Below are 26,865 nucleotides of genomic sequence, written 5' to 3'. Positions count from 1 at the left end.
GTGCTGATGAATTATCTGAGTACACTTAAGAGGATTTAAAAGTAGGACTTAGTTCAAAATCAAGGTAAGACTTCACGCTCTCTGGTGCTGGCACTCACCTGTGTTCGCACTAGATCCAGGTTAGTACACCGTGCATAAGACTACGACAGGATGATGTTTGTGTTTAAGTGGGTCTGACTTGGGCTACTTTTGAACAGGATTACATGTTCAGACTGTTACAAATACAGTGCTCCTCTTTGCACAGTAGTGTCTTAGCTTTTACTGTGCAGTGGTGGATAAAATATTCCACAAGCCCCAAGCACTGAGATACTACTACTGCTTTTCTTCCATCACTTTATCCTGGTTTACCATCTCCCCAAAGCACTGTAAGAAAAGTGTGATTTCTTCAAAGCTTCCATGCTCCTTGCATATTAGAGAAGTTTAGTATTTGCCATAGCTTGATAATATACTTCAAAAACAGCAAACTGATGGGAAAAAAATAGTCCTACACAGTGCACAGGATAGCTGGGGGAAATACAAATATTTGCTCACTCTTTCCTCACCCAGACCATACCTAAGTGAATCAATTACGCATCACAAATACAGCTGCAACCAAAGTTAAGTTTAGAAGGGGTTGGAGCTCTCTCAACACATCAAAGTAGCCTCTGACATCTGAAGATCACCTACTTGAGAAACAAATGTCTTCAGACTGGACATTCATCTGTGAAACAAAGGAGGTCTGGCAGACAGGTTTTATGCATCAGCACTGTGAAATCTGCTTGAAACTAATTGGCAAACACTCTAATGCTCCTCCTTTCAATAAAAGGAAGATACTCTTCTCCCTGCTTTCCTTATCTCTCTATAAAACATAAATGTTCTAGTTTGGTGAGAAGCTGAGATCTCAAGTCACCTTATTAAAACTTCTTTTCTAGGATTAATCTGAATCCCAACTCAGTTTGATTGAGAAACACTTTGGGTGTTTATGTAAGGATATTTTCAGGTCTGTGCACATAATTATTGTGGTTGAGTAAGGTCTGAATTCATACCCAATGCTTGGTATTCCAAAATATTTTGATAGTGTTCTCCTGGAAAAGGCAGAGGCCATTGCTAAACCTCTTGGGTTGGGTTGTATGAGCCAGAAAAAGTATTTGCAGGAATAAAGTTTCAACAGAGAACAGGCAGAAAGAATCACTTGGTAACATTTTCCTTCTTTTGTATTTTCTACATCATGCACAAACAGAGGAGGAATTTCTATCACTGTGTTTCTGCCAAACACAAAGCCAGTTTGATTTTGCCTGAGGAATTTAAGTAACATTTTCACATGTACAGAACAGAGTTACTGCTTGCCTAAGAAGACGTGAACTTCGAGAAGGATTTTTCTTTTCTTAAATATACAGAATGAATGAAGCTATAGAAACTGTTTTAAGTATGAAGGCTCCTTGTTATTCTTTCAATATGGAGCGGAATTACAGTAAAGTGACAAAGAGAGAAAACAATAATTGTAGACAAAAAAGGTCACAGAAGACAAGCAAAAAGTTGAAACTGGTAACCATGAAGGGCCAAAAGCCCTTCAGCTGTGCAGCTGGCATGACTGTGGTAGACAGCAGAATCTCTGCTTTACAGACATACACACTTGCTACAGCTCTCCTTGTATTTGGATTACATTTATGAGTTTAATATTTAATTTTGAAACTGCTACATGTCAAACATCGATTGACATAAACCAGCTTGTGTCAAGGTGTGTTAAGTGTAAAATCAAACCATGTAGAGTTGGTGGGAAGACAAAAAGCCACAAAAGGTTGAAATGACTTACCCTCACAGCGATTTTCAGTGACACGTCCTGAATGGTGACTAATGGAGGGTAGAGGCGACCTTCCTGCAAATTCTCTTCTGTAACTTGCTGCGCTATAACCTGAAATAACACAAGCATGTTTAACTTGACATGCAGATGCAGCTGTAGCTTGATTAGACAGTGATATTGTCTTTAGCAAAGAAATGTTTCTGCATTGGCAAATCACACAGATACTGCTTAATCCACCTAGACAGCATTTCTTAGAACCACCTTTGTCATCAGGAGAAGCTACACAAGAATTAGAAATGTATGGAGTTACACCTTTTTCTCATTCAGACAATAAAAGTTAATTAAGTAAGTCCATGACACACGTAAACTAGCAAATAGTTCATTGTGAGATATAAATTCCAGATAACAACTGCAGCTGGGTCAAAGACTTCTCAAATATAAAGAAGCACCTGTCATTCTGAGAGTTGTCACATTAACTTGTGTAGGGAACAGAACTGAAACCCTTAAGTGTAAAATGCTCTGAATGAAATTACTGGCAGTTGGTATTTCTGCTATCATTAGCTACAATTTGTTTGTCTTTGGGGACTTGAATTAGCCTTTCAGAGTCATCCAGACGTGGATAGAAGGAAAACTCTCCTCTGCATAACATCTGATGAAGCCATGTATGACACACCAAGAGGTTCTGAAAACACCAGGAAAGACCAGAAAACACTGAGACTTGCAACTGGTAAAAAAGCCCAAAGAGAAAACAAGAACTGTACTTTTAAGGGAATATTCTAGGAAAATACTTTAAACAAATCACAAAAAAACCTTTCACAGTTTCTGCAGCATGTGGGTAACAGGACCCTGCACATACGCTTGTAAACATCTAGGACTGCATCAGAACAGGTGTCTGGATGCATCCCTTCCAGCAGAAGTAGGTAAATAATTTGAACTAAAGTAACTCCAGGTTTAAAAGAGCTCAATGTTCTCTTGTGCGGTCTATCCAGAATGTTGGTAGTTGTCCTAAGTTTTGCCATTTGGAGTTAAAATACTGACAAGAGCAACAGTTCTCGAGTATAACAGGTGAAGAAAAAGTATTTGTTTACCTTTAAACCTGATCTTGAGAAATACAGCAGAGAAAACCCCTCTAGGGGGAGCTAAGAGAGTATGAAATCAAGTTACTGCTCTCCATAACCAGGTTATTTCAAAATAATACACAGCCCTTTGATATGCACCTGAACCTAAGGAGACGCTTACAACACGAAGTCCCTGATGTTAACAGCTTAAGAGAGCTCTGCAGGAAAGATGAAAGCTGAAGAAATAAACAGCAAGTTGCTCTTAGTACATCACTGAAAATTAAAGGTTCAGGAGTGGAGTACTTCTCTTTTGTGATTGTGTTTTTGATAGAAGACAAGCCACAAAATATTTGGGCAGTGCTCATAGTGGGAGAGGTAGCAAGATCAACTGTGTAGATGCCATGCTGTTCCTTCAGATATACTCCTCCTGTAACAGCATTGAAAACTATGCAAAAGCACAAACCCTAGCATTTCCAAAGAGAATGACACCCTCTTCATGTGGTGCTTCAAAAACACTCCTTGAGAACATCAGATCAGTGGCAGGGGAAAAAATGAGGAATCAACTTTTGGGATTACTGAGAAAATAAGAGGTGTCACAGAAAACATTGTACCAATGTATAAATCCAGAATGTAACAACATTTTGAGCAGGGTGTGTTTTTTCTCCACATACTTCAAAGAAGAATGGGATAGGATCATGAAGTGGGTGTAGAGAAAAATGATCAAAAATTATTTTTTTGATCAAGGAGACAAAGAGAAGACTGAAGGGAAATGCAAAAGACAACTGAAGGTGAACATTTCTTATGGCACTGTAGGGAAACCAAATCATCAAACAGCAGAAAATTGTGAGTTTCTTTTTCCACAGGACTCATAATTAAATTGTGACACTAACTGCCAAAAGATGTTCAAATGTATAAACATGTTTAAAAAGCCACTAGGCTCATTTATGAAGAAAAAAATCCATACAGAGATAGAACATCCAGCACAGGAAGGCCATACAGTAAACACTGCCAGAATCTGAGAAGCCACTTAAGCAGATGGATCACTCTGTATTTCTCTTATTTATCCTCTTTTCCTCTGCTTCTGTTACTGATTGCTTTCACAGGAAGATACCAAGCTGTATAGACCCCAGGTGCAACCCAGTATGGTTATTTTCATGTTTAAAATATTAATTAATTCAAGTTTTTAATAGAAAAATTAGCGAAGCATTATTGCAGAACCTAAATGAAAGGCAACCAAGACAAAATGGCATAAAGCAAGTGGGGGCATCTTGGTTTTTGGAGGACATCTTCTCCATAATGAAAAGATTTTGTGGGATTATTTCTGAATTAAACTTGGGGTCAAACATGCAAGAATATTTCATTAGTTCATAATTCTCTGCCTCTTTTGTTGTGTTTGGTAGGACATAAAAGAATAGGAAACATCCCTTGTCATCAAAGAACAGCAGCCCACAGTTAAAAGGTATTACAGCTCAAGTACCTTAGATTTATCATCCAAAGTCAAAATTACACTCTATTTTACTTGTCAGGAAGAAAACAACATTGAAAGATTGTTCTAGTTACAACTACTACTTATTTGTGACTTCAATCAGATTTAATTGGAGAGGTCACAAAGCAAGGAGGAGGAGGAGTTGCAGGCATGCAGCTTGGGTTGCTTACTTTTTATAATTTCTTTTTTTTCAGGTAAGCTACCTTGGAAATCTAAGAAGGTCCCTCTACTCAAAATGCATGGGTTTGGTTCTCTAAATTTTGCAGCATCTTGTATGCTTCCATTTCAAATGAAGAATACTAAGCACTATTCTAAAACCCCCATGAAACTATTCTGATTTTATCCTTCCATTAAAAAAGCCAAGAAAATGAAATAAAAAGAACACTTTTGCTTTGCAGTGCAATTATTCAGCTAAGGGCCTACACAGCCCTGCCAGCCTTCACACCCCTGACACCTCTTCTGACAGACTCCTCTGGCACCCATCAGCTCAGCTCGCCCAAGCCTTACAGCCTCTCACATGTAAGGAGACCACATGTGAAAGGCCTGAGCTGGGAGCAGTAAGGGGAGCAGATACACAGGGATCCTGCCACCAACAGAACTTTCTATGCAAGACAAAACCCACATTTTTATATGTCAAACTTTTCTAGAGATTTTACTAAGGGAAGGGAACTGTACAGCAAAACCTGTACCAAAGAGTCAGGAAAGAACCTCTACCTCAAGTGGCAATTTAAATTCGTCCTCACAATTTCTGATAGTGTGTCACTTCCCTGACTGTTCCATGTCTTTGTTCAGAGCTGATTTTTTTTCTGACTTCATAGATTGTCACATGAAACACAGTTCAATCCACACATGTGCCACCTTTTGTCATCAGCTCTCACTATATAGGAACCATTTCACACAAACCAAAATGAAGCAACTTCTACAATGAAGTAAGGCAACTCTAACACAGCAGCTTAGACCACGAAGTGAGGATCACTGTATCCAACTGAAATTACAGGGGAAGATTTAAAGGGAAGATATAATTACCCAAAGGCTTAAGAGATGGATCATTGCCCTTCTATGATGGTTAAAGCCAGTGGAGACAGGCTGGGCTTTTTACTAATTTTAAAGATGGAAATTGTGAATGTCTTTCTTACAGAGGGCAGGTTGTTAGCAAACCTCTTTAGACATGCCACAGCACGCACCTTCAAAAACCTGTGCAAGTCAAACAAGGACAGCAAGTGCCTACCCCTTAAGAAAGCTTTGTGTGACATACTGCCTGTCGACCACACTGCCTATCAGCTGTCCTTGAGCGATAGCCAAGGACCACTTTCTTCCCGTTAAATCATGAAGAGCACAGAAGGAGCAAGAATCTGGAATGAAATATTCCTTAGAGAAGCTGCAGGAGCTGAATAGTGCATTCACACATCTGCTAATTGGTGCAGCTTTTTTTCCCTCTTTTTTTATTGTTCCAAAAATCTAATGTTCCAATTTATTGCTTAGAAGCCTCCTTGGTGCACTGCCTACATTACCCATGTACACAGTGCACTTTGATGAAGTGCTGTGGATTGTAGCTGGTATGAACTGGACTGAGCAGAAATTCCCCCTGAAGTGAGCCTGGGTCAGTTGGAGTTAATGTGGTAAACTGAGGACAGCCTTCTTCCTTATTTCCATACCCTTTAAAAACACCCAGAATATCAGGCTTTCAATTACTTTGCATGGACATGGCCAGACCAACATGCATTACCCAGGGCTTTCTAAGTCCAATTCCAACACTTTTTCTAAGCAAAACACACACACGAATCACCCCAAAGCTACTAACAGCAGTAATACTAATTCCCTTCAATCTAAAATCAAACCTTTGTGCCTGTGCATGCAAACTGTACATATGTGCATTTACCTGCGGTAGCACAGTACTGAAATCTTTCTTTTTTTCCTTCCCAACAGAAGGTAAAGTTTAAGTCAGGTGACCCTAGGTCAAGTATTAACTCTTTTAAAATTACTTGTTCAAATACAATTTATAAAGAACAATACACTGCAAATAAAGGCCTTACACAGAAAGCAGTATTTTTTCTGTTTTAAAGTTTAGCTCTTCCTGCTTAATTGCTCATTAATACTAAGTCACTAAATGTAAATAATTTTGAATACAGTACCTCAGCAGTCGTGAGGAATACCTCCTCGTCAATATGTCTCATTCCACATGAAATAACACCAAGGGCAACTCCTGGGAACACATAGGAATTGTTACCCTGTCCAGGATAGAGGGTTTGTCCACTTGGAAGAGTGACAGGATCAAAAGGACTTCCACTAGCAAAAATCCCACGTCCCTAAATTGTAAGAAGAAAAAGAAAGCACATTAATTGAGAGATTTCTGTTGAAATATTTCTCACATCCTTTTAAATATCGACCACTGTGGAAGCTGGGTTGCAGTTATTTAGCATCTCTTCTGAGAGGGTGTTAGAGCTATTTGCCTGAATATGTCTCAAGAACCACAGGGTGCTGGAGATCACTGGTGACTCTCTGTGGCTGTCTAACCCTATCTGTACAATGTAGAAGGAGGGAAACTGAAGCCAGCAGTCATTACTCACTTTGTGCATCCATGTCAGAAGAAGCTCCATGGGAAGTACAGAGTTGTAAAACCCAAAGTGGGCAATACTGCTATGGTAGCAACAGGTGATGCTACTGGACTTTTTTCCCAATAGCAAAACACCCCAAAAAACGACACTAAGGCAACTAAATGTCGCACTTTTGGATGGGGTGATTTCTGAGGAGCTATGGGCAGGCAGAACTCTTTTCTTCCCAATCCCCCACTTCAGGCCCTTGAGCCCATTCCACAGCTCAACAGAATGACAGAGGTGCCAGCTCTGTCCCAGGAACATCGTCCCATAGGGCAACAGCACAAGTCAGAGTGGAACCTCCTCTACCAGGACCTTAGGGGTCCCCTTTGTAACACACTGAGTAGGGTGAGGGCACCAACAGCTGCCTGATAAAACATCAGAATGTTTCCCAGCAGATTTTTGGGTAATGCCAGGTACAACTGTGGCTGGCAGGACCCAGGCATCAGGCCCAGACTGGTGCAGGTAGGCAGCGGGGAAAAGCTAGCCTTTTGGGGGAATTAAGGGAATTTAGCTACATGGGTACAAGTTATACTGTAACACTTGTCTTGAGGACAGCAGATCTGCCACTAACTCAGTTTAGGTTGTAGCTCATGTGGGATTGGCACTGCACAAGCTCAGTGTCTACAGCCCAAAGGCCCCTGGCTCCTGCCTCTCTGGGGAGGGAGCACCCTTGAATCTAAGCAGCAAATTAAGGTGGGGAAGAAAAGCCAGCCTTTATTTATGCTAGCACTGCTAAAGTGATAAATATCACTGTTAAATACTTCAGAGGCATTTTGGATCAGAATATCTCTGCCTGTTTTAGAGAACTGGAAACTGAAATGCACTGTAGTACATTTTAAAATAGGCCACTGTTGCTATTCAGCTCTTCAGAAGAATATTCTGTTTTGTTTGGTGTAATGCACTGTAATTCTGGCCTGCTTATTATATGTTTTGGTGACAGATCAAATACTTCAGAGTGTTTTTTGCTCTGTTTAATGCATGTGGTTACCCACTACAACCAACCCTTCATGTAGGTTGCTTCCCTGGCTCCTGCACTGTGCTGTAATTACCTCCGTGCTGTGGAGAATGGACATGCTAAATTTGTCTTTTAAACACTAAAGAGAAATTGTCATTCAAAATGCCCTGTATTTGACAAGAAATCCATCCACTATGAAACACGTACAGTCAGGTATAAATACATTTTAAATTCTGGCTGAATTACAGGATAATGTGTTTATCAGTACTTCTGTAATAAATAAGCAAGCACAGTTCTCTTAATTTTTACCTATGTTTATGTAACAGAAAACTTTGTAAGAAGAGTCAATTACCCCAGTTCTTAATCCAGAATGATTTTAAAGATTCTGTTTCATGTACTGAAATATTTTCTTACCCTAAAGAGTATTTATGAAATCTCAAATGAAAAGCATGCCTCTGTGTGTATATATTACACAAAATGATACAGTTCAAAAACAGACATAATGCTTTAATGATTGACGGTGACTGATGCTTTGGTTATAAGATTATGAGTGCTGCCTACACCAATGAAAGCTATGAAATGTTTCTATGAGAGTGCAAGCGTGCAGCAAATTCAGTGAAATTGTCTTGATAAAATCTGAAAAATTGGTTACTTAAGTAATTTTATCTATGTACAGAGACATGATTAGTACCTGCTACTCCACCCTCTGTCCTCCTCCCTTTTAAAATTTAATTTCAGATTTACTTTTCATGACTTATACTGGAAAAATGTTACTCTTTGGTTACCTCTGTGTATTTGTAGCACTGCTCAGCAGTACATTCTGCTTTGCTGGTGGGATTGCTGAGAGCAAAAATTATAGGATGTTTATTTAGAGCAGCCATATCCTGAAGAATCTGTGTAGTAAAAGCACCACCAATTGCAGCAACTCCTAAAGAAAAAAAAATACACATAACAAGTAGACAAATTAAATTAGTTCAAGGTAAGACACATATGTCACTTGTAAAAGAATAGAGCTCCTTTTTCTCTCTCCCTCTTTACAATGGAGTTCAACCTTTTCACTAACACATAGTTGAAATAAAGTTTTGTATAAAAGATTTTGCAATAGTGAAACTTCAGTATTATCCCTAGCATAAGGCAGAATCTATTCACCCCTGTACAATCTGGTGAATTTCTTTCTTCCCCTTTCTCAGGCCCTTTGTGTAAGATAAAAATGTTATTACCTAACCTGCAGCTAGGTCCAGAATGGACTAGCTCCAGATCCTGAAGTTTTGTGCTACAGACTGGATAGTTTTTCCCAAATCCAATGTGTCAGATTTCAATTTTTTATGACATGATGAGTAAAGTCTCTGCCTTCCACATCTGAGCTGACAAATAGTAATTTTGAGTCTAGGCCTTCCTTAACAGCAACAATTTTTAATACATCCCTCTTCATTGCACCAGAGATGCTTTTCTATTCCCTATACTGTCCACACTTATAAATGGATATTTATAGGATATAAATATTCACTCATAAGAACTGAATGCCACTCCTGAAGGATGAAGTCATCTGACATCTGCACTGTGGACTTGCAGCCAGTACTTAGATCTTGGACTTCAGACAATTCATGACTGAAGAGGGGTGTTTGATGTTTTTGAGATGCCAAGTATACCCATACATCTGAATAATCTACAAGAGCTGGGAATTTAAGGATATCCACACCTTCAGTGAAAATAAACAGATAAACAGATCTTGGAGTAAAACTAAGGATCTTTATTCTACCGGAGGCCCGTCTTCCCTGGCTTGGAGAGAAGGCAGCCTCCTTTGTCCTCAGAGACCTCAGTGCCTGACACCCTATTCTGCTTTCCACACAGCATCTGAGTTTCAAAAGCAGGAAAAAGAGCTTGTTTTCCCTCTCTTGGGGAGTGGAAATGGATTAAAAGCCAGGCAGGGAGAGGAAAGCCTGGAACCTGGGCCCTTCTCAGGTCAGTACTATAACATCTTGTCACTGATGCTCAAATGAGCATCCTGACAGTGCCCAGTCTAAAAGGACAGCTTGGGATCTGCCTGATCACACAAGGTCCTTGGGGGAAGGTGAAAGCAGCCCTCACCACCCAGAGCTGGCTCAAAGGTTGTGCTTCAGGACTAACATTTCTTTAAGGCATCTCAGAGCATTTTCTGTCTGATTCCATATGGAGCATGGTATCACCTGTCACATGCTACTATTTTTTGCAACTCTGACCTCTTACTACTTCCCCTTCTATAAATAGATAGGCAAGGATGCTTAGGTGAAAAAGCTCTGATAGACCAGCTGAACCACTCTGTGTTTGACGAACAGGTGTATAAGAGCCTGTTACACACCTTAGTTTCCATTTAAATCTTCAGTTGACAAGTGCTGAATGCCTTCTAAAACAGCCTCTGGACAGCCAACAGTAAGAATGACAACTATCTTCAGATCTAAAGTAAAATTTGTTTTGCCTTTGTGGCTATTTTTTTTTTAATTGCACTTTTTTATGCTGCAGTTTTATCTAAATTAAGGCTTTTTCTTGAGCTGTTGCAGGCAATGAAATGTGTATAAGAATTTGCTCAGACAGAGCTAAGTAAAACAGTGGGAGGAGGACTACCAACATATTTCCCCCCATGACTCCTGGTACTCTGGGGAACATACTGAATGTCTAGTTATGCAACTAGATGGAAGAGACTTCTGATGGAAGAGACTTCATCATACAGAACTGATAAGAAAAAATGACCTTGAGGGAGAGTTACATAGGTTTATACAAAAAAACTGATACACAGTAAACCCCATATTTCATAACAGAAAATCTTCCCTAAGCACCCACATTTATCTGGATAAATATTCATTCATTCTACTCTTCTGTCCCTCTAGCTTTTTCAGCCTTGTAGTATACTAAGTAAATTCTCTGGATCACTTGGTCTCCTCTTCCAATCATATCTTCTTGTAGCACAGGAAAAGAAATACTTCATTTACCTCACTGATGACCACTGGCAAAAGCAGATTTTACTGACCAAGGAAAATGGTGTAGGCACAGTGAAAAAGGTAGCTGCTAAAATGTAGGATAATTATTACTTAAATTATAGTTCAGTTTTCTAGCACCTGATGAATGACTTTACTAGCCAGACAGATTAATCTTCAAATCTTACTTATTGTTCATTCCTGAAACTGTCACTGAACTACAATAGCCAATCTATAGAGAGCTAAGAAATTCATTATTGAGACCACAAAAGAAAAAGCCCTTGTAAAATCTGCATTTGTTCTGCATAGAGGATTGCTGGCTAAGGACCTAAATGTGAGCAAAAAGAAGACTCAGATACAACACCCTCCTATTTGCATAGCTCTACATGAGCTTAGCTCGGTTTTCTCACTCTGAGTTTGAGGTTGTTTGTATTACACCTTCCAAATTACACCAGCAGTAATTTAGGAAGGTGGTAAGGTCCTCCATCAGATGTTTAAACCCAGTCAGATTCTTCCCCTGTAAAATGGATGGCTCAGAATGAAAGCAGTGTTACATGCTTGTATAGTTACTATTTGTTCAGTTGCTTAATAGAGTCCATTATGCACCCAGTGTTTTCTGAAAACACACAAAGGTAAACTCTGTTCAGAGGAACTTGATCTTCTCTTCAGACAAAGCCATATCCCCATTTTTTTTTTCAACAAAGAATAAGGTCATTGCTTTAAAGTCAAAGAAATTACCTATTAGCACAGTCGGTTTTATATCTTTAACAATATCTTCTAGATTTTTCATTTCACCATGTTCGTGGGCAAAACGCTGTTTCTCATGTGTTAATGAGGCACGCCCCTGAGTACAGAACAACAAGAGAAATATATTTAAGTTTAATGGAACCTAATATCCTGGGATAATCAGTTTACGTAGTATCTGGTTTAACGCATCCTATTTTCATTTCTACTACTGCACCTATTGTATCAGCCAAAGTTACACTGTGTACAGCTAAATGCTTAGGATAATTTAGGACTAATCTATTTATCTAAGCAGTCAATAAATTCAGCAATTGTACTTTAAATCTAAAATAGCTGTAGGACACCATGTTATTAACATCTATTTGAGCAATTATATGAGATTTGTAACTAAGCAAAATAAAAATAGTTTCTCCTAACTTTTTCAGTTTCGCTCTTGTCTAGAAGTATGGACACTATACAGTGTGAGTATTTAGACTTTTCTTCACATTTTTCATCTTTAAGTCATTCATTATTAAGGATGGAATAAAAATAATTCTAACCAGATGTCTGATGTACTGTTTCTGCATTAACAAAATTGACTCAGCTGTGAAAAAGCTTTCGCCCTGATCTCTACTGGTAATTTCCACCGACTGCCGCCCAACAAGGTTTCCAAATGGAATATGATAGATGCAGGAGAAAGGGCTACAGAGTATCACTGACATTGACTTGGGCTGCACAGTGGGTTTGAGCTCAGTGTAACATGGAGTGCAGGGCAAGCATGGGACAGAGTTTGTCAAAATTCTGTTAGTTGTCTAAATATGCAGAGCTTTGTCTGTACAAAGCCATCTGAACACTTCAGCAGGAAAGTTTAAAATGAGCACACTTCTGCCTCCCACTTTAGTCTCATGCCTGCAGAAAATATCACTGCAAAGGCACTTCTCAAACACAAGTCTAGAGGATGGTTCCAGCCCTTCAAACATCTTACCGTTTCAGACAGAAATACGCAGCTTAAACAGATGTATAGGGATGTACATGAAGAAAATTGAATACTGAATGTAATTTTGACCAAATAGCCACAACAGATATGTATCGTCTCCCCAGCCACACCTTTTACAACTGATAAAATGAAAGTTTCCTTAATCTTAGCAAGATTATTAAGGCTACACTTTAGTACTGGAACAGAATTCATTCCATGATCCCATCAAAGTCCACAAATTTGAAAGTTTGGGCTCAATTTAGGCCTGCATGCACCATCAGACATAAGCCACGATTAGTTTTTACAACAAAACCAGGAAAGCTGATGCTTCATTTCAGACCACAGTTCTGCAGTGTGGCAGCATGTGGCCGTGCCAGTCCCGTCACTGAAGCTCCTCTGCTGATCCTGGCTCAGTTACCACCAGTGGCTGTTTCTCATTTCCATCTGCAAGGAAAGAGCTTCCATCCCAAGGGGGCCACAGGAAGCTGTCCTGTGGTCAGGGCTGACTGAGCTGCTCTGCCCCACAGCATGCCAGCAGCGTCTTTTGGCCCACCCATGATTACAGGGCATTTTTATAGAGCTTTCTTATCTACACATTTTTTTAACTGGATGGGCTTATGCAGGTCTTGAGTGTTCTCCTAGAGTGATCAGTACAGAAATACTGAGATAGGGGCACTTAATTTCCTTTGTGGATAAAATGTGGTATTGTCAGCCCTGAGGAAATGCTGCAGTATTAATAATTTCTGGCATGTTCATGCCTGAATCTCTCCACCACCATATGCATTTTGCAGTCTGTCATTTCCCAGCATCCCAGCAGATGTCCCCACAGTCTGCACACACACTTTAGACCCATCTCATTTTAAAGCAGGAATTTTCCTTAATGTTTTCAAGGGAAAAGTATGAAGCTTTCTTTTTAGTCAGCAAAGAAAAAGAAACCCCAACATTTATGATTTCCAGACCAAAAGCTTGTTGCTAGGATTAACTCAAAATACTATAATAAAAGCCACTTCTCATTCTAATCTGCTGATTGGTTGGAATTAAAATGCTTGATGGCAGGTTTGCTGAGGAGCCAGGAGTGAATGCCCTGGGCCACCATCCAGTCCCAGGCTGATTCTTTAGATGGTTCCTTAATGGCTCATCATGCTGCTGCTGGGGAGGCCAGTTTTCCATCTGACCTTAAAACACAACCTCTAGGAGACTGCCTTGAGCTACCAAGGGAAAAAAAAAAATAAATCACCTCTTCAGGCTGTGGCAGGCTGGTAGTTCTGACCCCCTCCAGGATCTGCAGATCTGAACAGATTGCTCAGGAAAGTTGCCCTTTGGTTTTTTTCCTCAGACGTAACAGCCAAGAGATCAGGGCTGACATCTTAGTGGATAAAAATGTTGCTATTCTTTAATTTTCAATTTCATTCAAAACAAATAACCAAAATCCTTCATGAAGGAGACTTACTTTTTTATACAGTTTTATACGTGACTGGCTTTTGAGTAGGTGTTAAAACACTGATGAAACACCAGGGATTCAAAGTCCTGACACTGACAATGATCTCTCATTTAAGTGGCTACTCAATTAAAGGAGTACTCAAAACAGTAAGGATGTGATCCACTGCATTGTTCCTCAGGCTGCTAGGTAGTGAGACTAGTGCTAGCCAGATGGGTCAGCTCAGGTCAGATTCATGTCTGCTTTACCCTAATTTCTATCTGCTCTTAATTTCACACATGATATTCTACCTTTCTAAAAAAAATAAACAAACAAAATCCCCAATGCAAGTCAAAACCCAAACAATTTAAAGTTTACTTATTTATTCAGCTTTCATCTGAATTAGTTTGATCCCGTTAGTCATCACAGATCATGTCTCCAAGTAAATATTTTTCTAACATATTAACTAAGAATGAAATATTATATTATGTGGCTTAGCAAAAATAACAACAGCTATGTGCATAGAGATTTTTTGCTTGGAAAATGTTTATGAAAGAAATTATATGGTTGGGTTGTTTGGGTTTTTTTAGTATATATATTTTAAAATAAATTAGAATCATAGAATGATTTGGGTTGGAAAAGACCTAAAAGATCATCTCCTTCCAGCGAGCTTGCCATGGGCTCAGACACCTTCTACTAGATCAGGCTGCTCAAAGCCCCATCCAACCTGGCCTTGAACACTTCCAGGGATGGGGTAGACACTATTTCTCTGGGTAGCCTGACCACCTTCACTGGAAAAAAAATTCTTCCCAATTTCTAATATGAATTGACTCTCTTTCAATTTAAAGATAAAATCCCTTGTCCTATCATTCCATGCCCTTATAAAAAGTCCCTCTCCACCTTTCTTATAGGGCCCTTTAGGTACTGGAAGGCTGTAGAAGGTCACCTGGGGCCCTCTGTTCTCCAGGTTGAACAGTCCCAATTCTCTCAGCATTTCCTCATAGAAGAGGTGTCAGAAATGTATTTTAATTGTTAATTCAGTGATCCCAAAGGAGCTACATAATACCTCCCTAAGCTCTACATCCAAGATTTCAAGACCAGCCAGTTGATTTGATTACAAAACTTCAGTAGTTTAGAGGCCACTCCTTTCGACAGTATTTTTTTTGTCCACAAACTGATAAATTCTTAAGTTCTGCTCTCCACCAAGTAGAAAGGCAGCAGCAAGAGCATGACTAGCTTTCCTCTGTGCCCTGCCAACAGGGAAAGCAAGGGCTTGCAGGAAGGAAGAAACAATTCAGTTTTGTGTATCTTCCTTAAAATAAGGGGTTGCCAGTCCATTTAGTATGAAGTTCCAGACATTCATCCCTGAATGCCTATAGATGGAATAAGAAATCACAGAGTTTTTGTCAGCCAGCAGAAAGGATGGAGCCAAAATGCAGAAGTCTCAATTCTGGATTTGTGTGGTTTACTGTCTTGTCTCCTTCCTGACACTGGAGAGATGCAAAGTGGCTGGACCTGTCAGTGCTGAGCTGCTCTGACTAAAACATCTTCCAGAAGCACAGAGAATGTCTTCTGACATTTCCATTTCCAGCCCTGGCTCAGTCAGCCTTTGTACTGTGGCTGCTGGGAAATGAGCAGTAAAGGATCAACACAAAGCAGCACAGATCAGAAATTGCTCTGGTCTGCCTACATCTCCATAATCCTAATTACTAACAAATTAGGAAATATAGGAAAAATAATAACAAATACTAACATGGCGCACAGCTCACCGGTAATTCCTTTCTTCTCCTAATTGGAAAAAGAAAAAATGTAAAATGCACAGTACTTTGAAGAGTTTGAATGAGCTCTGAGGTTCTGTGTATGAAGCTCTGAGTCTTTTAAGTAGAAACATCATCTTCAGTCACATTCAGCTATGCCTTCTAAGTCTTGCTCTTTCAGTATCATTAAAAATCCATTCAGTCAATGAAAAGGGCTCAGAAAAACTAGCACTTTAAAGACCTTTAAAGACCAAACCTCTGTAGAATCTCATTGTTTCACTGAAGCACCTCAGTGCTTACCACACAGGGGAGAGATTTTTTGGAAAGATTTTTCCAGGAGCTCCTATCAAAGGCTGTTATTGCACTGTTGTTCAAATAGCTGTACGAAGACTCTCTCTAGGCCAGGCATCAGCTGTCATAAGGTGTATTATGTTTTCTATTATGTATAGCATATGTAGATGTACATAAAGATATATGTCTCTCTCCTGCATCAAGGGACACTACCCAAATCGACATAGAAAGTCTTTCACACTGAAATCCACAGATGAACCAAGAGATTTAATGTGATACCTGTGCAGCTGTTTAGAGAGGAAGACACAAACTCACAAGCTCTTTCAATAGAAAGAGGGAGGCAAAGCGAGAAAAAGAAGCCATATATTCTTCTTGCTTCTACTTCCCAAATGTATTCATCACCCCAAGAAAGAAATAAAAAAAGCACCAAGATTATTTCCTTATAATTTGAAATGCTATATAATCTTATATGTTTTTCTTATCTTTTATAGAATAATAATTTTCTGGGAGCATTATAAGTTTTCTTGAATTGAAAAAAAAAAAAAAAAAAAAAAGAAAACAAACCAGAAAATAAAGACAGCCAACCAAAAAACCACTAAAAACTAATGTACCATAAAGAAAATCATAGTATCTTTAATGAATAATCAGGCTGCCTGAATAAACTGTACAATATACTTTCTCTAGAATACTGAATGCTGAAAATAGTAACCATACTCAGAAATATTAACAATCCTTAAGTCCAAAGACTCAAAATAAAAATGCCAGAAATTACTTTTTAGTGGAAAAGTATTGCTTCTATCACAGTATAATTCTGTACCAAGAAACATTTGGGTTATTTTGTATTTGAACAAAAGAGAACAAAGCAGCCTGAAAACAGATATATTAGAAGTCACTGTGGTATCTGAGATGGAAAGTAATATGAACTAAATTCTTTATTAGCAAATGAATTACAAAGGTGGACTGTGTTAAATCAGCAGATGAAGTACAGAGATAAAGAAACAATAGCAGCATTCTCTGTGACATTATGTATGGATGATGTTGGCAATCCTAAAATGTCTCTACTCCTTAATGGGTCAGTCATTGGTATTATATTTTACTATTACAAAATACAGTCCCATGAAGACCAGGACCTTTCAATTCAAGGAGCAAAAGGAATAAACAGGACTCAGCAGTTAACAGTTCTATGAAAAAATTGCTTATATTTTGGACTTGAAATTAAAGCAGTTCATAGGGTGCACATTCTGGGAGGGTTCTGAAGTTTTTCGTTTCAGGGTCTGATCAACAGGGGTCAGGTTTCAAGCAAATGTACATCACAGTTTTCACAGAAAGTTACTCTTATCGTCACATTATAGCCAAATTGAGGCTCAGATAACAAAGAAAAATGACCTATCAATAAAACCCGAAGAATTTTCACAGAAAACAGCTGTAAAAACAGGAGACCAGACTGCACAGCGAACATCTATATGGGAAATTAGAAAATGGGAGGCAAACTTTACAAATACCACCAATGCACAGGCTAACGCCGTGGTCTGTTTGAGCTGGTTCTGCCGGGGCTGCCCCACGAAGCAGGGCTGAAGAGCAGAGCAGCTCTGTGTCAGTGAGGCGAGAGGCAGGGCTGGAAGCTCTCCAAGAACTGCTCTTCCCATCAGCTGGGAGGCAGCTGTGAATCAGGCAGAGCAGCCTGATGACTGCACTGTCCCACATTCGAGGCAGTGCTGGCACTTGTCCCGTCTCACAACCAGGGAGGCACAAATCTATTTATATAAACACTTGCCTGCATTTCACTGTGTCAACTGTGGCTTATTTAAACAAGAGCTCAGAGATCAGTAAACAGATAAATTAATAAAATAATTTGAGGTTCTTAAATACTGAAGACATGAACTACATAAGACATGACAACTTTAGACCAGTGAGCAAAGCAGTCCATTAGTAAGTTGAGTATTTTCAACCGCAAATGTTTTGGTTTTACCTGCATTTTCCCTGTGAGTTCTCTACTGCAGAGTTAAGAGAAAAACAAACAGAAAAGCAATTGTGAAAAAAAATGTGGTTAAGAGTCATGGGAGAAGGTGGTGAAGCACCTCCCTTCTAGGAGATGGTCTCTACGTGGCTTTTTTTATCTGTTTCATCATAAATCCATGGTCTAAAGGTTGTTGAGAGCTCTAGGCAGGGACTCCCTGGGGAGGGACCTCCATGGGGAGGCTGAAAGGGATGGCATAGGAGGTGCACAGAGAGCGGGCTGGGAGGGGACAGGCCAGACGCCCCCCAGCCAGAACTCCAGGACAGCATCAGGTACAAGAAGTCACACAGTGCAAAATAAAAAAGGTGGAGGTATGGATATAGACTCACTGGGCAGGGTTTGACTTAAGTCCCAGGGCCTGCAGGTGACAGAAACTCCTGTGCCACCTCATTTAGGAACCAAAGAGCAGAGACATGTAAGCCCTCCCAAAACCCCATACTGAGATTCCAATTATAGTGACAGTGTCTCCTGATCAGACCCATCATCTAACATCTAAAGGTGAAGAAAATACATTAAAACCAAACCAGGCAACCTGGGCACACAATTAATAAACAGTTTGTTGCCAACTGTGTAAAAAAAACCATAATATTTTGAGGAGACAATGTCATAATAATTGGCAATAAAATACACAATTAGAGTAAGAAATACAATTCTGGTGTTGACTCTAAAGCACATTGTTAGAAAAGTAGGGCTGTTTTAGTCTTGTAAAATTTATAAAGTACCCTTTCCATGTAAATAAGCACACATGGTTAATAAGTTAATAAGGTTAACAGGCAGGACAAAATTTATAAAGGTAATTATTTCAGGAAGATAAGACCTGAGAAGCAGAGCAAATCACAAATCCACAGAACAGTAGAAAATGGAGCAAATCAATCATTAATTTCAGTAACAGAGCATGAGTGAAAGAAATAATAAACCAGCAAATTAGGTCCCCATATCATCAGTACATCTACTGCACACACTGTCAAAGAGTTACATGCCAACAAAGGCAATGGGTTTGGTGGTGTCTCTTTTAGAGAAACACCCCACCAATCACCCTTTTGGCTTGTCCTTGCTTGTTTTCATACATTACTCACTGAGAATGAGTAATGCCACGAGCATTTGGAGACAAATTAATGTTTCCTTTTTGCAAAACTTGTACTTGATATAGAACATGATAAATATGAGATGAAAGTGCACAGATTAATTCCCCAGACATCAGAAAAACTGATGAAGCAAACAAGGATTGCTTTGCTAGGATGTTACATGAGGAAAATAAGGCAGAAACTGCTTTGAGTGATTGCAGCACCTTGGAGATACCCAAGGCATTGCATTTTTTCTAAAATGTAAATAATTTTTTTGGCTCTAAGAGTCCCAGCCAGTTGCAGTCAGCCATAAAAGAACTGATCAAGAATAGAAGTGTCAGATTAATTGGCTGTTGATAAAAAGAAAGCTAGAAATAATTAAAAGCTAGCAGAACTGGCAGACAGTGGTATATAAAAGTTAAAACTATTATCAAATTCATATCTAGTACGAAATTGAAACTTTTTTAAAGAGTGATTATTGATAAAAATTTTTAAAAAATCAGTAACAGTCTGGATGGGATTCAGGTCGATATGATATTTCATTGTGAGCTCTGAAAATTCTTTCACTTGTTCTATGAGTCTGGCACTGAAATTCTGGTATCATTCTCAAATGTCCACCATCATTCTTCTCTAAGCAAGGACTGAACAATGTATGTACCCAGCTTTGACCAAACCACAAACTTTAATTAGGGTCATATCTAATGCCAGTTAATTGGTTGTGAGAATCTTTAGCAAATAAGATTGCCAGGGATAATGAAATGGGGGAAAGAGGATGAAAAATGAAATCCTTTTATGTGATTATCTACAGGTTTACCTGGTTACCTCCATTATAATCAATCAGGACCACAGAAATTGTTAAATTTTTGGGATCTATTTCAGTCTTCCTCTGATACTAAAAGATCAGTATTCTGAGGCCTTCAGCCATCAGAACTCAGTGAATATTCTTGTGCTTGTCAGACAGGGTTTAAGATCACAAATTGAATGGATATTTAAAATACAAATCACCCAACTAGCCACAAGTATTACAGTAATACTTTTGCACAGAATAGAGTGCAAAACTGTCAAAAGAAACATTTATCCATGGTGACTTAATCTTTAAAATTAAGGATGACATTCATCCCTCTGCAAAGGAACAACTTTTGTGCACTAGAGATTATGTGGTGTACAAAAATGTAATGCTGCCTTGCAAATTACAGAAAAGCTTCACTGCAAGAGAAGCATGTTTGGCAGCCCAGGAACATTCCCTGTCCATCCTCAGCACAGGAGCAGCCATCTTTGGCAGAGAGTGGGGGGAAGTTTCTGCTAAGTCCATTTAAATACTAAAAAAGCCTTATTAACTGTATCACATTCATAAGAAGTTCCAAGAACCCTCTTGCCTATCACCCTACCCTGTTCTTGGTATTGCATTAGAAAACAAAACAAAACGCAATAAAAGCCTTTGCAGCACACTACTGAAATGCTCAAACAATGGTGAACCTTGTGAACATCCTCACATTCTGCCTCTTCTCAACTAGTTGACACAAAAGAATTTACTGTATTAAAGTAGATGGACTAAGACTTGGCTACTAATACAGCTAAACATGACACTATGGCAGCTTTAAAGAAGACACAAAATGTGTTCACCACACATCACATTTATGTAATATGTGGGATAAACATAAAAAAACATGGGAACACTGAGAATAAAGGAATGGAACATGGGAGACATTACCCACCAACATGTTTATATAGGTAAATTCATCAGACAGATTGTGATTGCATGATATTTCAGAACTAAAGATGAGGCCCAACTGATTATATATAATCCTCAAGTACACAAGAGTGCAAAACCAACTTTAAAGTGTCTCTTAATTAAGCATTAACATTTCCATTTAAATACACATGGGATACTTAAGACATTAAGTTTCAAAAAGTCACACTGCTTAAGCAGCAAAATTCTAATGATATTATGATGTGCAAAACTTCTTCACCCACCTTTGGAAAACAGTTTCAAAAGGTAAAAACATTCTGAAGAAACTTTAAAAGACCAAACAACCCCAAACTGGTATCTACAACGCTGTAAATTCTCTAGTAGACAATACAGAACACAACTATGGGCAGTATAACAAACACAGCCTCCATCACCATCTCTTTCACCGCAACATAGCAGGAAAGTTGGTCATCAGGCTTGGTTTAATGAAAACAGATGGTTCCCATGGGGGGAAAATAAAATTAACAGGAGAATGAAAACACAGCTGCACTTGAACTAAAATTAAAAAGCCACAAAGGAAAAATTCAGCAACAAAAACCTGGTAAGTGACTTCGTGGCAGCTTTTGAGGGTGGGGGAAGAAGAAAAAGGTGGAAACTGCAGCCAGGTCAACAACAGTTCCCAGGTTATTTTTCTTTGGATAGAACTGGTTGAAATTCTAAGGAATGCAGATGAAAGGAGAAACAATGTTTAAATCTATAGTAACATATTCAAAATTAATGATCAAAGGCCAGCATAGAATATAAATGATGTAAAAATTAGTTTTGTTGGACAAAGTAACTGCTGAGTCTTCAGCAATTTTGTTATTTCTCATACTGCTAAAACAACCAATCAGAATATTTCTAGTACTAAAATGGTCTCCCTGCTTCACATAAAATTCTTTTGATCATGCAGGTTTTGGTGAGGCAAATTTTAAGGGACATTTATTGATCAGGTTTCTACTGATACATGTCCTTAGTAGGAAGAAATAAGTGTCAGTTCAGTTTATGCAAAAATTGATTAACCGGTGATCTATGGTCTGACTTTGGTAATTCTTACCTCTGCAATAATGAAAGGAATTTTAATAACAAAGTTCTTCTGATTTTACCTTGATCTCATAAATCTTCCTCATTTTACTTCTCTTATCTCATTTGTAAGAGTTTGGAAAGTTCTTCAAGCTTTGCAGCATTTTTCTGCAATCAGCTAAAGCCAAAATAATTTCCTAAGTGGACCTAAATCACAGCATTCTCTATCACGCCAGAAAAAGGAATCAGGAATAGTTTAATTATTTACTCATTATATATATAACTTCCCAACAATTAAATCTCAAGCCTCTTGAGGCTTACCTTGTATTTACTTTCTTTGGAGGGAGGGTATTTTGCCCTTTTTTTTCCCCTTAACTTTTCAGGGGGGAACATTTCGCTACAGAAGAAAGCCAAGAGAGGACTCCTAGACCAAGGACACGTTTCCTTATGTGCAGCCCAGGCCTTGCACTGACAGATGTCCCTCAAACACAACACAGCAGCAAGTACCCACCCATTCTCAAGCCCCTTAGGACAGACAGATGGGAAAACTGGTGTTGTCAGGTCTTCCAGGAACACAAGTAATGACCTGAAATATGCACCGTCGGTTCCTGCTGCTTGCATCAACATCTGGCCACAAATTCAGCCCTAATCTACCTCAGACAGCTGTTATGTCTGGTGATCATAAACAGTTGACAAATACACTCCAAGCAGGACACGAAATTCAGTGGACTGCTTTTTTGGACAAAACCCAAATTAAAGTTCCACCAAGAAGAATAAGCAGAGGAGAGGAACATTGAGGCTGTGTGAGACACTGATTGGTTTTGGCACTGCTTAAGAGCGCAGAAGCTCGAAGGTGGTGAGGAAAGAGTGCAGTCACTGAGTCACTAAAAATTTAGAACCTATTAAAGGAATGAGTCTCTGAGCACCAAGAGCAACAACAGGGATTCTCAGCTGACTGGCAAATTAGCAGTGAGAGGTGCAAAGAGACTGGGACAAGAAACCAGGGAGCAAGAAGAAAGGCTGGTTAACCATCTTGGCTGGATAGCCATGCAGCAGAGACCACTTTTACTGCTTCAGGGCTGTGAAGTTCCTACACTTCTGCCTCTGTTAGTTTGTTTCCTTAATCACCAGGAGGTAATTTTAATTCAATTGTATAATTTGATATGCCCAGTTTCCATGGTGAAAGAAATGGTGCAACCCGATTCCTCTCAGGCAACCTCAAGGTTTCAGCAATACACAGACAATACACAGGCCTTCAGTCATTTATGTTTGGACATAATATCACTTCAAAATTATTAGATGAAAACCAAAAGGATTAAAAATACTCATTAAACAAACAAACAAAAAAGCACCAGAGGAAAGAAAAGATCTGTGTCCTAGATACCTGCATTCTTCTGTATGTGATCCGGCTACTTTTGTGCCTTCTAGCAAGGGATGACCGAGATGACCTTGGTAATATTTGCCCATCTCAATGTCTATGATCGTACTATTTTCCTTTTGACAGTATGAGTGAAATGTGCTGTGATGCTGTTCAATAAGCCAGCAGACACTGCCTGCAGAATGCATCCTCCTGATGCACCGTTGTGTGAAACACAAAAGACCTTTAATATCAGGCAGCCAAAGAACACTGTGAAGTGTGGTACCAACAAAGATGACCACAAATACTGCAAACTGACCAGCAAGGTAAAAAGGCAAAGGCAACTGGCCTCTCATCCATTTCATTTAAGTAGCTCACAAACTATTAAATATATAACCACCTTTTAAAACATACCAGTTTCTTTATTCTGGCACATGGAATTCGTATGTTTCTTTATTTTGGCACATGGAAGGAATGAGGTAAGGGTGACTGATGAAGTCTCTCAGCAGCTTCAAATTCTGACCAGTGTTGATAGCACTGCAGACCACAACATCTGCAACATGAGCTGTATCACTGTGCAGAGAAGCTTTTTGTTGCAATGCATCTCAGTTTTTGCAAAAGGATGATTTGCCTGCCATCCTAGTAATGTGTCTATCTTTGTCCAAGACTGTGGTAACAAATAATAGTCACATTTAGATGGGAAATGCTAAACCCCAAAGCTGAACATTTCTTTTCTTACACATTTCTTGAACTGCTGAAAAATCATCTTCATTATGTGCTCATCCCTAATAGAAACAGAACAGGAACTCCAAGCATAATCATGCCCCCGCCAAGTAACATGACAGTCTGTCATTAATTTAATAAACTTTAGAAAATAAAAACAACTCGCTAAGCCAAGAGAGATATTCTTGCAGTTGCTTTCACAAGGAATATGTTCTTGTCTTTATCTACAAAATGCAAGTAGTATCATGACATTTAAAGTAATGAGAAAATTATATTACCTTTACAACTAATCCCTTTGAGTCAACCAACCATATTCTTTTGGTAGCTGCATCTTTGGATAGCCCTTCTTTTTCCATAGCCATAACAACAAGGTTTGCTATCCCCAGTGCAGCCTGAAGGAAAAAGAAGAAAAGTAAAGTACAGAACAAGAAATGAAAGAAATCCCCTCCCTGCTCGCATGATTTACTTACCCACTATTTTAGATAAGTTTTCTAATTTAGTAAACAATAAAACTGAATGATTATTTTATCCTTAAATAAACCTAACGAACTGTTGCTACAATTTGGTAATTAAAAACCATAACACAGAAGAATAGCATAGATATCAAATAATATAGAAAATTCGTAGTTTAGATAAATCTTCAGATGGCTCTTAGAGGGTGGAGAGCACAATAAATGTTGAGGCTGGAAACTAGAAAATGCTAGAAGTAACATTTATTCCACATAATGACACTTCCAGCCCTGGAAGTGTTCAAGGCCAGGTAGGGGCTCTCAGCAACCTGGTCTAATGGAAGGCTCCCTGCCCATGACAGCAGGGGTTGAGCTAGATGGTCTTTAAGGTTCCTTCCAGTCTAAACCATTTTATCATTCTGTGATATTCATCTCAGAATGGAAATATTTTCTTGTCTTTGAAATTTTGTAATTTAAACTAAAGGAAATAACAGTCTGCATGCCAGAAAGTAAAGCACAAGAGCTTTTGCTCTTATCTTTCTCTAAGATGTCCATCAGAAAGGTAAGCCTCCTTTTACCTACCATTCATGTGTTTTGTAACTCTAGACTTGGCTGTGCTCCCAGTCAAAGCAGGGGAAAGAAAAACTCATGTATCAATCTTTTGCTGAAATGTGTTTCATTCTTACTGGATTTTATAATATTTCATCCAACAGATTAAAGGTCATACAGGCAGAGATTGAAAACCAGGCAATAAAACAAGCCAACAGACTGCTCAGTATTTCTGATTACAGACCCATATATGTATTTTTTGGCGTTGGTTCTGTTTCTTGTTCTTTATCACCAATTTTCACTGAGAACCAAGGTTTTCCTTTTTTCTTTGTTAAGAAAGAAGTAGGTTTTTTAAAAAACAGCTCCCGCATCAGGGGTGATAGCTACTATTACCTCTTTGCAGCAACAGCCACACTAAAACTATTGACAAAAAAATAAACATTAGACCACAAATTCATCTGCTTGTTGAACATGGAACAAAACCAGGGGAAGCAACTCCAGAGAGATGGATAGTCTTGACACAGTAAGGTGGTGACATGGCAGATATGGATATAAGCCATTTTGAAAACTGCAGACATAGCACCAAATATTTAATGAAATTAAAGAAGCCAGCATGGGGTTGTAGGCTTTAGAAAAGAGATGACAAGCCACACTGTAGATAAGCACAGCCTGCACTTGTATGTCAGCGGCTTAGAAATTAATACTGAAAAATAAGTATAAAAAAATAGTGTGCATAAAGATCTTCAGAAATGGATGACCTTAATATGTAGAATACTGAAAAAATATATTCAATGACAAAAAAAAAAATCAAAGGGGCACGTCTTACTAAATAATGCTGACTTGGGTAAATATGTTATATTTACTTCCTCCACTGAATTTCCTCATCTTTCAAAAAATGTTTTTCTTGGTTATATTGAGAGCAGTTCAATAATTTACAGCAGAAGAGCTAAAACTTGAAGTTCTAGAAAGAGAACAGATCTCCAAAAAATGTCTTATGAAAAATAAGAGGCTTCACCAGATGATCAGAGATTTTTCTGTGAATTTACATTTGAACTAAAAAACAACTTTCAGCAGGTGTCAGTAATCATTCTACCCATTTAGTCTTCCTGTTCATTTGATACATATAACTCAATTAAATATTAATAAAAGTCATCATAGTACAATTTTCCCCATGTATAAAAATACCTACCTCTCCAGCTCCCTGGAACAACACTGTGTGATCTGATAATCTGTTCTTGGTGATGCGCAGAGCTGCAAGAAGACCTGCAACAGCAACAGATGCAGTCCCTGAAATAAATAAATAAATAAATAAATAAATAAATAAATAAATATCTGGTTATTCTCAAAACAATTATAAAACTTTACATTTTAAATAATACCACAGCATCTTTTGGCTAAAAGATACAAGTAGTGAGGGTAGTTACAAATAGTTGAGTGGAGTTGGAGTTTGCTCTACTTTATTCTTACAAAAGTTAAACGTAAGTGAGAATATCATCAGAGTAACATTAAATAAAATACAATGGATTGATTCTATGGATGGGTATAATGGCTAGGCCATTCTGTAGCCTTTCAAGCAAGGCAGACACCCTGGTTCAGAAGCCAGCACGGTGGCCCCCCTTGGCCACTTGGACCATTACCCACAGCACCAATGTGATGGATGGTGAAAATGGCGTTTATTGCAGGAGAATTTGACATTTTATAACCTAGGGTCATTGTGTTACTCCCATCTGCTTTCATCACAGCTAGGTGCTATTGGCTAATTGCAGGAGGCCTTACCATACTAACGGAGAGAAGGGGTGTTACTAACTTTCCGTTACATCCCGATGTCTTCTGAACGCCAGACCCTTTCTCCAACACCATTCAAACTCTGGTAAAATATTCTAGTCATCATCTTTTTTAGAACAAAGGGTGTGAGAATCCAAAGAGAAGTATTTTGAAGATATCCAGATACTGAAAATTAAGT

At 38.7% G+C, this 26,865-nt stretch overlaps 1 protein-coding gene across 2 annotated transcripts in view; it reads right to left on the bottom strand.

Moving 5' to 3' along the window:
* Nucleotides 1–26,865, bottom strand: part of ME1 (malic enzyme 1) — a 153,821-nt gene that overhangs the window by 384 nt on the left and 126,572 nt on the right. For both annotated transcript variants that reach the window (XM_005518170.3, XM_014263648.2), the window contains exons 8-13: nucleotides 26,092–26,189; nucleotides 24,183–24,296; nucleotides 11,566–11,671; nucleotides 8,662–8,804; nucleotides 6,457–6,630; nucleotides 1,793–1,891 (exon numbers count right to left, since the gene is read on the bottom strand). In XM_005518170.3, the coding sequence (XP_005518227.2) occupies nucleotides 1,793–1,891; nucleotides 6,457–6,630; nucleotides 8,662–8,804; nucleotides 11,566–11,671; nucleotides 24,183–24,296; nucleotides 26,092–26,189 (734 nt within the window). The remainder of the gene's footprint in view (nucleotides 1–1,792; nucleotides 1,892–6,456; nucleotides 6,631–8,661; nucleotides 8,805–11,565; nucleotides 11,672–24,182; nucleotides 24,297–26,091; nucleotides 26,190–26,865) is intronic.

Source organism: Pseudopodoces humilis, chromosome 3 (genome assembly GCF_049639895.1).
Source record: "Pseudopodoces humilis isolate 2021_Gansu_Grassland_sample_001 chromosome 3, ASM4963989v1, whole genome shotgun sequence".
NCBI lineage: Eukaryota > Metazoa > Chordata > Aves > Passeriformes > Paridae > Pseudopodoces > Pseudopodoces humilis.
This window is presented reverse-complemented; position numbering and strand designations above follow the sequence as displayed.